Source organism: Oncorhynchus mykiss, chromosome 24 (genome assembly GCF_057628025.1).
Source record: "Oncorhynchus mykiss isolate SJ-2025 chromosome 24, ASM5762802v1, whole genome shotgun sequence".
In the NCBI taxonomy this organism is placed as follows: Eukaryota; Metazoa; Chordata; class Actinopteri; order Salmoniformes; family Salmonidae; genus Oncorhynchus; species Oncorhynchus mykiss.
Genome location: NC_143045.1, coordinates 32783545 through 32797275, shown reverse-complemented (window position 1 = coordinate 32797275; position 13731 = coordinate 32783545). Strand labels below are relative to the sequence as shown.

The 13731-nt window shown below is 40.6% G+C and overlaps 1 protein-coding gene across 6 annotated transcripts in view; it reads left to right on the top strand.

The window, feature by feature from the left end:
- Window positions 1–13731, top strand: part of LOC110503167 (stromal interaction molecule 1) — a 57865-nt gene that overhangs the window by 2291 nt on the left and 41843 nt on the right. For all 6 annotated transcript variants that reach the window (XM_021581520.3, XM_090218879.1, XM_090218883.1 and 3 more), the window contains exon 3: window positions 12706–12836. In XM_021581520.3, coding sequence (XP_021437195.2) covers window positions 12706–12836 — 131 coding nt within the window. The remainder of the gene's footprint in view (window positions 1–12705; window positions 12837–13731) is intronic.

Sequence of the window (13731 nt, the reverse complement as noted above, 5' to 3'; positions counted from 1 at the left end):
TCATTTTATCATCACTGTTTATACACTTGAACAGTGTTGATGTTGAACTTGTGGAATTCATAATTTATCATGTAGTGCCATGCTTCCTGTCTAAGGGGCCCTTAACTAATGTAGGCCTATTCCTGAAACAATTGAGATGTTTAGAAATGAATAACAATATCTTTGAAGACCACTCTCGGCCTGACTTCTGTAAGTAAGTCTATTCTATACCACTTACGGTAATTGTGCCTCTACTTGAAAAGTCTTTGATTTGACATCATGCATTGAGGCCAGACTGGGTAAAGGCTTGGACAGGGGCCCAGTCATGCAGTGATACAACATGTTTGGCTATCACAGTGACCCATCTCCAAAAGAGATTGTATTTGGGGTAAAACATTATACGGTTTAGTGTTTTTTCTGGACCTGTTGGTGGTGAGACATTCATTGAATGTGGCCTAGCTAGCCACATGCATAATGTATAGGTTAGTGTCTGTGCTCAGCAACAGTTTAACTAGCTCGTGGCGTTTGTGTGATGAAGAGGCTCGGTGCCTGGAGAGGGTTGACTACTACAGACTACTACAGACTACTGCCTACTACAGTAAGCCTGGTTGGGCATCCTGGAGTCAGGATGGGAAACAGTAATTACACACTGGCAGTGAAGTGGAATGTTCCAGAGGGCAAGTGCGTGTTCAATCTTCTACAGGCACACGTACAGAGAGAGTGTTACATAACTTAAAGCTTTTGAAAAGGTAGTCTAGTATGTAAATACCTGATCTCCAGACCCAGAACGTTTGCAAACCAAATGAAAAAGAGGGTGTGAGTGAGAATAACAGGTGATAAACATCGTCATTGTTTTCATAATGGCAGTGTTTTCTGAAGAAGCACTGGGCTGGAGTTCTGGAATGTAGACCCACTAGTATTTTCAAATACCCAAAACAACGGCCTAAAAGTAACATTTTAACCACCACCATCACACACTTGGGTTGTAGACTTAACCCTTATCTAGTAGGCTAGCAGTGTTCAGCACACTAACTTGGGCTGTAGACTTAACCCTTATCTAGTAGGCTAGCAGTGTTCAGCACACTGACTTGGGTTGTAGACTTAACCTTTATCTAGTAGGCTAGCAGTGTTCAGCACACTGACTTGGGTTGTAGACTTAACCTTTATCTAGTAGGCTAGCAGTGTTCAGCACACTGACTTGCGTGGGTTGATTTGGAGCCCCCAGCGAGATTTATGCTTTTAGGTTGCTGACTTTAAATAACAGTTTGACCTGGAATGGATTTGTTAGTCAGTTATCTGGAGCCATATTAGCCAGGAGGCTTTCATTTTGAGCTGTATTGTTATTGTCAAACTGCCACTGTAGATGGGGTTTGAGATTTGGTGCCTTCTATTGCAGCTGTACAGCCTAGTTAAGGCAGAGGAAATACTGTTTTTGATCAGAAATGCTCCACCCCACTTTCTGCTGCAGTGCAGTGGCACATTTTTGTGGCACATGCTACTGCCTGTATGCTTGTGCTGAAGAGAAGGCTTTACAATCATCGAATGTTAGCATGTCTTAACAAGCAGCTCCAGAAAACCTGACAGGAAGTCAGTTGATGGATTAGCAGCTTGTTGTAGCCTACTTACACTGTAAAAAATATATATTTTTATTCTTGTTAGAGTTCCCGAATAGAGTGGGGGGGGGGGTTTGACAAAGATGTATGTTTCCTTGTGCACATAAAGGCTTCTTGAAGTCAGGAACAGTTTTACTCAAATAGAGAATTTATTTGAATAAATGGATAAATACAACAGTTAAAATCAGGATATAAGTTCAAAAAGGTAAGATTTATGCTCTCCTCTGTCCTTGTTTTCAGCAACTCACACTGCCTCTCTCCCACAAACACATAAACCCTTCTGCTCAACCAACTCAGTTTGGTTGGAGGGGCAACATTCCTGACTCAACACACATTCCTCACATATATACTTACACACTTAACTGTAGCAGACTAAATGTTTGACTGGAAGGACATGAAAAATGACTGAAAAACAGGGTCCTTTAACAAATTAACATTCACACACAATGGGGAATGTATGAGTCTTTAGGTGAGGAAGTGCCATCATCCTCACAGGGTGTCAGCTGTGATGGTGGTGGTTGTTGATATGCCTGGATATGATAGAATTGATTCCACATTGGCCACCTGTCACAGCTTGGGCTGGGCAATGTGGCCAAAATGTTCAATCACGGTATTTAAAAAATAAAATGGACAGTATTTGACTGTATTTTTAGTTTTGAATAATAAAAGTTGTACATTTGCTTAATGAGTGATCCTAGTGCTTAATGAGTAGTGAGTGATCCTAGTTCTTTGAGTAGTGAGTGATCCTAGTGCTTTGAGTAGTGAGTGATCCTAGTGCTTAATGAGTAGTGAGTGATCCTAGTGCTTTGAGTAGTGAGTGATCCTAGTGCTTTGAGTAGTGAGTGATCCTAGTGCTTAATGAGTAGTGAGTGATCCTAGTGCTTAATTAGTAGTGAGTGATCCTAGTGCTTAATGAGTAGTGAGTGATCCTAGTGCTTTGAGTAGTGAGTGATCCTAGTGCTTTGAGTAGTGAGTGATCCTAGTGCTTTGAGTAGTGAGTGATCCTAGTGCTTAATGAGTAGTGAGTGATCCTAGTGCTTAATGAGTAGTGAGTGATCCTAGTGCTTAATGAGTAGTGAGTGATCCTAGTGCTTAATGAGTAGTGAGTGATCCTAGTGCTTAATGAGTAGTGAGTGATCCTAGTGCTTAATGAGTAGTGAGTGATCCTAGTGCTTAATGAGTAGTGAGTGATCCTAGTGCTTAATGAGTAGTGAGTGATCCTAGTGCTTAATGAGTAGTGAGTGATCCTAGTGCTTTGAGTAGTGAGTGATCCTAGTGCTTTGAGTAGTGAGTGATCCTAGTGCTTTGAGTAGTGAGTGATCCTAGTGCTTTATGTGTAGTAGTGAGTGATCCTAGTGCTTTATGTGTAGTAGTGAGTGATCCTAGTGCTTTGAGTAGTGAGTGATCCTAGTGCTTTGAGTAGTGAGTGATACTAGTGCTTTGAGTAGTGAGTGATACTAGTGCTTTGAGTAGTGAGTGATCCTAGTGCTTTGAGTAGTGAGTGATCCTAGTGATTTGAGTAGTGAGTGATCCTAGTGATTTGAGTAGTGAGTGATCCTAGTGCTTTGAGTAGTGAGTGATCCTAGTGCTTTATGTGTAGTGAGTGATCCTAGTGCTTTATGTGTAGTGAGTGATCCTAGTGCTTTGTGTAGTGAGTGATCCTAGTGCTTTGAGTAGTGAGTGATCCTAGTGCTTTGAGTAGTGAGTGATCCTAGTGCTTTGAGTAGTGAGTGATCCTAGTGCTTTGAGTAGTGAGTGATCCTAGTGCTTTGAGTAGTGAGTGATCCTAGTGCTTTGAGTAGTGAGTGATCCTAGTGCTTTGAGTAGTGAGTGATCCTAGTGCTTTATGTGTAGTGAGTGATCCTAGTGCTTTGAGTAGTGAGTGATACTAGTGCTTTGAGTAGTGAGTGATACTAGTGCTTTATGTGTAGTGAGTGATACTAGTGCTTTATGTGTAGTGAGTGATCCTAGTGCTTTGAGTAGTGAGTGATCCTAGTGCTTTGAGTAGTGAGTGATCCTAGTGCTTTGAGTAGTGAGTGATCCTAGTGCTTTGAGTAGTGAGTGATCCTAGTGCTTTGAGTAGTGAGTGATCCTAGTGCTTTATGTGTAGTGAGTGATACTAGTGCTTTGAGTAGTGAGTGATACTAGTGCTTTGAGTAGTGAGTGATACTAGTGCTTTATGTGTAGTGAGTGATACTAGTGCTTTGAGTAGTGAGTGATACTAGTGCTTTGAGTAGTGAGTGATACTAGTGCTTTATGTGTAGTGAGTGATACTAGTGCTTTATGTGTAGTGAGTGATACTAGTGCTTTATGTGTAGTGAGTGATACTAGTGCTTTATGTGTAGTGAGTGATACTAGTGCTTTATGTGTAGTGAGTGATACTAGTGCTTTATGTGTAGTGAGTGATACTAGTGCTTTATGTGTAGTGAGTGATACTAGTGCTTTATGTGTAGTGAGTGATACTAGTGCTTTGAGTAGTGAGTGATACTAGTGCTTTATGTGTAGTGAGTGATACTAGTGCTTTGAGTAGTGAGTGATACTAGTGCTTTATGTGTAGTGAGTGATACTAGTGCTTTGAGTAGTGAGTGATACTAGTGCTTTATGTGTAGTGAGTGATACTAGTGCTTTGAGTAGTGAGTGATACTAGGGTGGCAACACATAGACTCAATGACATTTCAGCACTTTTTTTTATCATTTCTACATTTCCTGCACTCAATTGCAATGGTGGAAAAAGTATCCAATTGTCATACTTGAGTAAAAGTAAAGATATAGATAGATAGAACAGAATAGATAGAATAGAACATTACTCAAGTGAAAGTCACCTAGTAAAGTACTACTTGAGTAAATAAGTATCAAATGTTTAAGTATTAAAAGTATAAATAATTTCAAATTCCTTATATTAAGCAAAGCAGATGGCACCATTTTCTTGTTATTTTTCAATTTACGGATAGCCAGGGGCACGATCCAACACTCAGACATCATTTACAAACAAAGCATTTGTGTTTAGTGAGTCCTCCAGATCAGAGGCAGTAGATGACCAGGGATGTTATCTTGACAAGTGCGTGAATTGGACTATTTTCCTGTCCAGCTAAGCATTCATGTAACGAGTACTTTTAGGTGTCAGGGAAAATGTATGGAGTTAAAAAGTACAGTATTTTCTTTAGGAATATATAGTGAAGTAAAAGTTGTCAAAAATAGTAAAGTACAGATACCAAAAAATTACTTAAGTAGTACTTGAAAGGATTTTTACTTAAGTACTTTACACCACTGCTCAATTGAGATAATTTCCGCACTGCCACGTAGGGCTGCACAATATGGGCAGTTAATCTAGGACTTATTTTTAACCAAATGTTGCAATTGCGAATTAGAGCAAAACTGTTGGAATCATGGAAATAGAATGACTATTCTAATTCTATAATTAGAATATAATAGTGGGCACTTTGAATACAGTATTGTTTAAAATGCCAGGGAGGAGTTATTGTGACAGGGTAGGAACTAAAGTGTTGGTAAGTGTTTCCTAGGGGACCCTATAAGCTTTGGCTACATTGCATGTTTTCTCTTAGCTACTTCATGTAGCTAACATATTCTTGCTTTGCATATTCCTCTGATTTAGAAGATACTGTTGCAAAAACAACATGCTGATTTAGACCATCACTGGTATCAGGCTGTATTAGCTAGTTATGTTTGATCTTACTCAGTGCATTTAGTAGCTAGCTAACAATTAGCGTCTCACAAGATTTAGGGCAACTTGATAAGAATAGACAAAGTAGCTGTTTGCTGATGTAAAAAACACAAACTAATAGTGTCATCATAGAACTCTAGTGGATTTATATTAAGACACAAAGTGAAAACAGCGTTGTTGTCATCAACATTGTTGCATGTGCTGCATTGACCATGCAGACTGAACGCAAGTGTCTCATGGTCGAGGAACATCAAATGCTCTCCTCGAGTGACGGGCCATGGCTAGGACTGTGTGGAAAGCGGCACGGAGAGAAAGAGCGGAGAGAGATGACTCAAGTAGCGAAGTAAACTATAAAAATTGACATTACACATGGTGTATCACATTTAACAAACCAACATTCAAATACCGTTCTAGAAGGTAAAGTAAAAACCTGAACCGGTCCCTGCATCAATACCGGTATATCATAAAATATGGTATACCGTCCAGCCCTAGCCACAGCCTCTGTGGCTAGCTTGCTCTAGCTCTTGACAGGTCAGGGTATGGTGACTTTTGTGGCTCCAAAGAAGTTGAATCATTTGTCCCTATGCTGTTGCCTACAGCTAGACTGCTTGATATAATGCAATTCCCTATCTTCACTTTTCTGGCCTCATTGCCATTTTCTGTGCAGTACTTGCTACCTTAATTTCCCTATTTCTTTGAAGTCTTTGTCATAAATAAAGCTGCAGTAGGATTCCATGCCAGAGAAGCTCCTGCCTGCCCTGTGCTGTGCTGTGCTATAAGTTGCACTCTGCATGGGCCAAGTGTTGTAATACTACGAGCTACATTGTGCAGCAAATGGGAGAGCAAGCAGGAGGTAAACACACATGGACACTTGCTGTTGCGTGCTACCTCATGATAGATATCATCACACAGGAAGATGCCTGATATCACATTTCTTAGTGTGAAATATGACGACATCGCACTAATGTAGGCATTGCCCTATTTACATTATTTTTAATTACAATGATGGCCTGGCAAATAGCCTCCTGTGGGGACGGGGACTGATATAAAAAATATAGGACAAAACACATATCACGACGAGACACCACAACACTACATAAAGATAGTCCTAAGACGACAACACAGCATGGTAGCAACACCACATGACAACAACATGGCAGCAGCACAATATGGTAGCTGCACAATATTGTAGCTGCACAAAACATGGTACAAACATTATTGTGCACAGACAAACCACAAAGACAAGAAGGTAGAGACAACAATACATTGCGTGAAGCAGCCACAACTGTCAGTAAGAGTGTCCATGATTTGAGTCTTTCATTTGTGTTTTGGTCAGGTTTCTGGGCAGGATAAGCCACACAGTCGTACTAGCAAAAATATTTTGCACAGACTCTTTGCTTTGATCCATCTGGTCAGCTCTTTCCCTTTTAGGGACTGTTGGCTATGACTTCTTTCAGCCATTTTGCCTGTATTTTTACCCTGCTGTTTCATTATGAAGACTCCATTCTTTTGACCTGAGATTGTATACTTAACTTTGGACATTGAAGCTTTCTGAAATGACACTTGGCTACACTGCAGATCTCTGTGGCTTAGAGGCAGCCTTGGTTACCCTCCTGCACACAGCCCAGAATGTCTGCAGACTGCAGCTCAGACCAAACTATGTTTTCCTCTGAGTTGACGCGAGGCCTTGTCTGTGATCTGCTGCTGCAGAGGGTTTCGAATCCCCCAGGAGAGAGGGGAAGACTGCAGGCCAGGCAGACACACAACATAATATACAGCCAGGCCAGATGGTTTCCTGACCATGACTACAGCCAGAGGTACTCCCGGCATGTGACACCATTCATACAACTATTTTTTTTCAAACAACTGAATTGGAATGGCTGCATAGCAGGAATTCTTGAGGTGAAAGTAAGAAGTGTGTTCACTAAGTATAGACCTCTATGTACGTGCTATTATGCTGTCGTGTAATAATGTATGCTAAGATAGGCGGGTCGTTCCACGAATAGAGTACATTTTGGGTAGCGTAACTTGGTAAAATAAAAATATATAACGGTCTGTCATTAAGAGCACACTTCATAAAGATGTTTTATAGAGGTCGACCGATTAATCGGAACGGCCGATTTCAAGTTTTCATAACAATCGGTAATCTGCATTTTTGGACACCGATCGTGGCCGACCGACTACCTGTTATGCGAGCGCAGCAAGGAGCCAAGGTAAAGTGCTAGCTAGCATTAAACGTATCTTATAAAAAACAATCTATCTTAACATAATCACTAGTTAACTACACATGGTTGATGATATTACTAGTTTATCTAGCTTGTCCTGCGTTGCATATAATCGATGCGGTGCCTGTTAATTTATCATTGAATCACAGCCTACTTCACCAAACGGGTGATTTAACAAGCGCATTCATGAAAAAAGCATTCTGTGTACCTAACCATAAACATCAACGCCTTTCTTAAAATCAATACACAAGTATATATTTTTAAACCTCATATTTAGTTAATATGGCCTGCTAACATGAATTTATTTTAACTAGGGAAATTGTCACTTCTCTGGGCCGCCTGGCTCGTTGCAAACTAATTTGCCAGAATTTTATGTAATTATGACATAACATTGAAGGTTGTGCAATGTAACAGGAATATTTAGATTTATGGATGCCACCCGTTAGATAAAATATGGAACGGTTCCATATTTCACTGAAAGAATAATTTAAACAAAAAAAAAATGTTTAATGATAGTTTCTGGATTTGACCATATTAATGACCTGTGGCTCATATTTCTGTGTGTTATTATGTTATAATTAAGTCTGATTTGATATTTTATAGAGCAGTCTAACTGAGCGGTGGTAGGCAGCAGCAGGCTCGTAAGCAATATTTCAAACAGCACTTTCGTGTGTTTGACAGCAGCTCTTAGCTGTGCTTCAAGCATTGAACTGTTTATGACTTCAAGCCTATCAACTTCTGAGATCAGGCTGGTGTAACCGATGTGAAATGGCTAGCTAGTTAGCAGGGTGCGCACTTATAGCATTTCAATCGGTGACATCACTCACTCTGAGACCTTGAAGTAGTTGTTCCCCTTGTTCCCCGGCAAGGGCCATGGCTTTTGTGGAGCGATGGGTAACAATGCTTCGAGGGTGGCTGTTGTTGTGTTCCTGGTTCGAGCACAGGTAGGGGCGAGGAGAGGGACGGGAGCTATACTGTTACACTGGTAATGCTAAAGTGCCTATAAGAACATCCAATAGTCAAAGGTTAATGAAATACAAATGGTATAGAGAGAAATAGTCCTATAATTCCTATAATAACTACAACCTAAAACTTCTTACCTGGGAATATTGAAGACTCATGTTAAAAGGAACCACCAGCTTTCATATGTTCTCATGTTCTGAGCAAGGAACTTAAACTAGCTTTTTCTTCTCCAACACTGTTTTTGCATTATTTAAACCAAATTGAACATGTTTCATTATTTGAGGCTACATTTATTTTATTTGTGTATTAAGTTAAAATAAAAGTGTTCATTCAGTATTGTTGTAATTGTCATTATTACAAATAAATAAATAAATAAAAAATTGGCCGATTTTTTTTAATCGGTATTGGCTTTTTTTGTCCTCCAATAATCGGTATCGAAAAATCGTAATCGGTCGACCTCTAATCTTTTATCATCTCAAGGGGGTAACAACAAGTCTATAGTACATGCCAATAACGTGCCATTAAAGTAACGGTTGACCGTAACAGGGTTGAAGTTTCCATCTTAATTAGCCATTAATTAGCCCTTGTGATATGGAGAAGGGAAGCTTTGTGCAACAGGGAAGGGCAATTCAATGCAAGCTTCAAATTTTTTTTACATTAAAACATTTCTAGCTCGTCTATTAGTAACAGGGTGTTATGCTTAGTTTTCCATCACTAAACAACCAGAAAAGAAGAATAAATACTATAATTTGACTTATATTTCAATGTTTCTTAAAAAAAAAAATGTAAATAAAGGAATATAGTTTTACTATATTAAATAAAATGAGAGTTCAGTTGACGTAACAGGGTTGACCTTAAGAATGATAAACACGATTAAATGAATCACTAATTATATTAAATAAATAATCATCTTCAGAAAGGACAATCAAAGCAACAACATAACTAGGGCTTTACAATGATGGTGAAAACTTGAAGAAGTGTTGTGGTTAGATCTTCCCAGGAAAGTTGCAAAAATATGACGAGGGACATGTCAAAATGCAGATAATTGTTTTGATTCATATAAAAAAACTTATTTATAGAAATGTCCATGTGGTATATATTAAAAGGCACTTCGTTAAATGTACTACTAGTAGTAGGCTTTATTCCATACTAAGTAAAGGAAAATAACATTAGGCTAGTAAGGATTTTGATGTTTTGAACCCGTAGTTCCCTCTGGTCTTTGACTTCTCCCTCACCACAACTCTACTTCCCTACACACGTGTTGCACTGGGATTGATGACATAACATCAGCACCCTTGTCATTCTGAGTGTTGACAACAATGTGTTGACAACACTCAGGTTACACTGTTGAAAAGAAAGCAGCTACCCCCCCCCCCCCACAACACAGCCTGGTTATAAATAGCCTCTTGCTAGGTTTAGTTAATGTTCTGCTACATTTAACAACCCTGTGGTTTTCTGCGGTGAGCAGCAAAGTTCCTAGGCCACAATGTGCATTTGAACAAATGGCTTGCTTTGGTTTCAAGGTGGACATCATTTTGGCTGTTGTTAGCCTACCCATAAGCTGAAGTGTGTTACAAGCTGATTGTCACTAGACTAGGGCTGACCCCATTTAGTTGACTGGTCGATTGTTTGTTTGGTCAATAGGCTGTTGGTTCACCAAGATTTTTGGGTGGGAGCAGTGGCAAATATACAAAAATGATTTATGGCACACGAGACACCTGTCTGATTCATACCTGTCTGATTCATACCTGTCTGATTCATACCTGTCTGAGTGGACTAATCCATTGTGGAGGCCTGTCTGAGTGGACTAATCCATTGTGGAGGCCTGTCTGAGTGGACTAATCCATTGTGGAGGCCTGTCTGAGTGGACTAATCCATTGTGGAGGCCTGTCTGAGTGGACTAATCCATTGCGGAGGCCTGTCTGAGTGGACTAATCCATTGCGGAGGCCTGTCTGAGTGGACTAAACCATTGCGGAGGCCTGTTTGAGTGGACTAACCCATTGCGGAGGCCTGTTTGAGTGGACTAACCCATTGCGGAGGCCTGTTTGAGTGGACTAACCCATTGCGGAGGCCTGTCTGAGGGGACTAATCCATTGCGGAGGCCTGTTTGAGTGGACTAACCCATTGCGGAGGCTGCGGGGATGGCACACCAGTATCACCAGTAGTACAATTACTGTTAATTCCCATTTGTTTAGTTATAGTAATTTCTGTTAATTTATTTGATTTATTATTATTATTATAGTCTTACTGTTGTCATTGTAGGAGTGGACACGTTGTTTGCAGAGAGCACAACTTAGGCTACACTTGTTAGAAAAAGGTTGGTTTATTTCATTCCATTTACGAGTTGTCAAATTATTCGTTGTCTTTTGTTTTGCAGCTCTCTTGTCAATATTGAGTAAGGACATGCACCTGATTATGCATAGAAGTAGGCCTAGGCTACCTGGCCTACCTGCAAATATAGGCCTATAAATGTGCCCATTTCATACTATTTCTGATTGTCTTAACCATCACAAAGGAGCTTTTCAAATAACATTTATTCCCATAAAAAAGCAAGCAAGTAAATAAAGTGTGTTTTTACATCCATAGAGAATGACAGTAGTTCCTCAATGTAGCCTACTTTATACATTTTTTTGCTTCTCTCTATCGATTACCACTCCGCATGAAAGGAGGAAAAAATGTCATGCTCTGATCTGGTGTAAAAGTCCTAAAAAAGGCCTACCTAATTACTTCTTATCCCTTGCGCAAATAGTCTACAACTGTGTCTGTGGCAGGGGAAACTGAGCACACAGAATATTTTATGCAATGTTGCAAGTTTGCTAGCACTAGCTTTGGGACATACCAAGTTAATAGTTGATACAGTGTTTCAAGTTTCTTGCAGACAATGTTCCCTATAGCCAATGTGATTAATAGGATATTTATTTTTATCAGGATATTCTCTACCTGCAGGCTGCAATGTTTTTATTTGTTGGCTTTAAGTAGGCTATTTTTACGTAGATGGCAATAAAAGTTACTTTTATATTTGTATCATTATCATTTAGATAGAATTTAGATGAACCACGACATTGATTTTGAGATATGAAGACTTTATTATACATGAAATGAAACTGTTCCACAGAAATGTACATATAAAACTGGCACATAGATTAGTAGAAATCATACGAAAGCTTGGCACTCCACATGGAAAAGGTTGCCGACTGCTGTTGTGGCCTTCAGCAGCCTAATGGCAGAATCTGGGTAGGAGGAGAACATATACATTTTTTTGTTTTATTCTGGGTAGGCTATATTCATCTGTCTCCCTCTTTAGTCATTTATGTGTCTTCATTTTGTGTCTTCATTTTGAATCGCAGTGCATCAGACAAGCTCAGTAGCCTACATATAGTTGATTTTATTCAAACATAGGGTGTGTCTATATTTGGGAAAATACAAGTTTAAAAATGTAGACCAATTGATTGGTCGAAAGAACAGACTCTTGGTCAACCAAGTTTTTTGTTGTTGTGGACAACCCTACACCAGACCTACTGTGTTGTATCCAGATACCTTCAAAACGTTCCTGTACCATACCGGGGTATACGGTATTACTGGCAGTGCACACAAAGAGCGCTATTTCTTTCCAAACAAAAAAATTAAATATACATTATTCTTTTGACACACAAAACAAATTCTGGCAGCAGGGATCTTGATCCAGTAGGAGATTGTATCTGCTCTAAGAAGCTTGATCTTGCAAGCTAGCCGCTTAGCCAGCCGCTTAGCCAGCCGCTTAGCCAGCCACTTAGCCAGCCGCTTAGCCAGCCGCTTAGCCAGCCACTTAGCCAGCCGCTTAGCCAGCCGCTTAGCCAGCCGCTTAGCCAGCCACTTAGCCAGCCGCTTAGCCAGCCGCTTAGCCAGCCACTTAGCCAGCCGCTTAGCCAGCCACTTAGCCAGCCGCTTAGCCAGCCGCTTAGCCAGCCACTTAGCCAGCCACTTAGCCAGCCACTTAGCCAGCCACTTAGCTAGTGCGTTAGCAAACCAAATGCATAGGTGGAGCCCTGAGTTGGAAATAATTTATTTGGCACATCTTTGATAGTGTAACTTGTAACTTACAAGCAGTGGCGTAGCTTTAGGGCGCCCCAAACTGTTGGAAATTTCTACCAGTATACAATATATATGACTTACCGCCCAAGTTCAGGTATTGTTGGGAGCCCTGTACAATTGCTGGCCCTGTACAACTGTTGTCTCAAGTTGAACTTGTCTTTTCTCTCTCAGAACTCTGTCGCATCGATGAGCCTCGGTGCCACGATGAAAATACCATCCTCAGCTTCGAGGCCATCCGCAGTATCCACAAGCAGATGGATGACGATGCTAATGGCAATGTGGATGTGTCAGAGACGGACGGGGTGAGTAGTACCACCAGGTTCCCTACACAATGTGGGCATGTCAGAGAAGGACTGTGTGAGTAGTACCACCAGGTTCCCTACACAATGTGGGCATGTAAGAGAAGGACTGTGTGAGTAGTACCACCAGGTTCCCTACACAATGTGGGCATGTCAGAGAAGGACTGGGTGAGTAGCACCACCAGGTTCCCTACACAATGTGGGCATGTCAGAGAAGGACTGGGTGAGTAGCACCACCAGGTTCCCTACTTCAATACATTTCAATAGCATTTGATAGATTACAGGTGTTGTCAGTTTTCACATTGTGATGTGTTGGAGAGGATGTCGCTACTGTCCTGCATGGCACCAGTCAAACCTGTCTATGTGAGTCACAGTGAAGTGGCCAGACGGTATCAGTACTTTAATCCCCTGTCATACACCAGCAGGGATTCCTTCCGGAGATGGCCGCAGATAATGAGATTAGTTAATGGCTGCTCGGTAATGGCTTTTACTTTGCTATTGAAGTAAGTGGTGGATTTGTGCTTCTCATGTTGTAGTGCTGTGCTTGAGTTCACTGAGTAGAAACCCCTGCTGGTTTTTACTATGTCGCTGGAGTAGTTGGCTCCTGTTTTACAGGCTCCTTACCAATTGCTATTTTGTGTGTTTTTTGCGTGTTGTTTATAACTTATTTTGTACATAATGTTTCTGCCACAGTCTCTTGTGACAGAAAAGAGCTTCTGGATATCAGAACAGCGATTACTCACCTCAAGCCAGACAGATTTTTTCTTTAATGAGTCAGACGCTAAGGATATACTGCTGATACCTGACCAGGCCCAAATTCCCATAATTCGCATGAAGAAGAGACGCTGATACAGGTCCGGGTGCCTTGTGAGAATTCGTTGGCTAGTGAATAACCCTC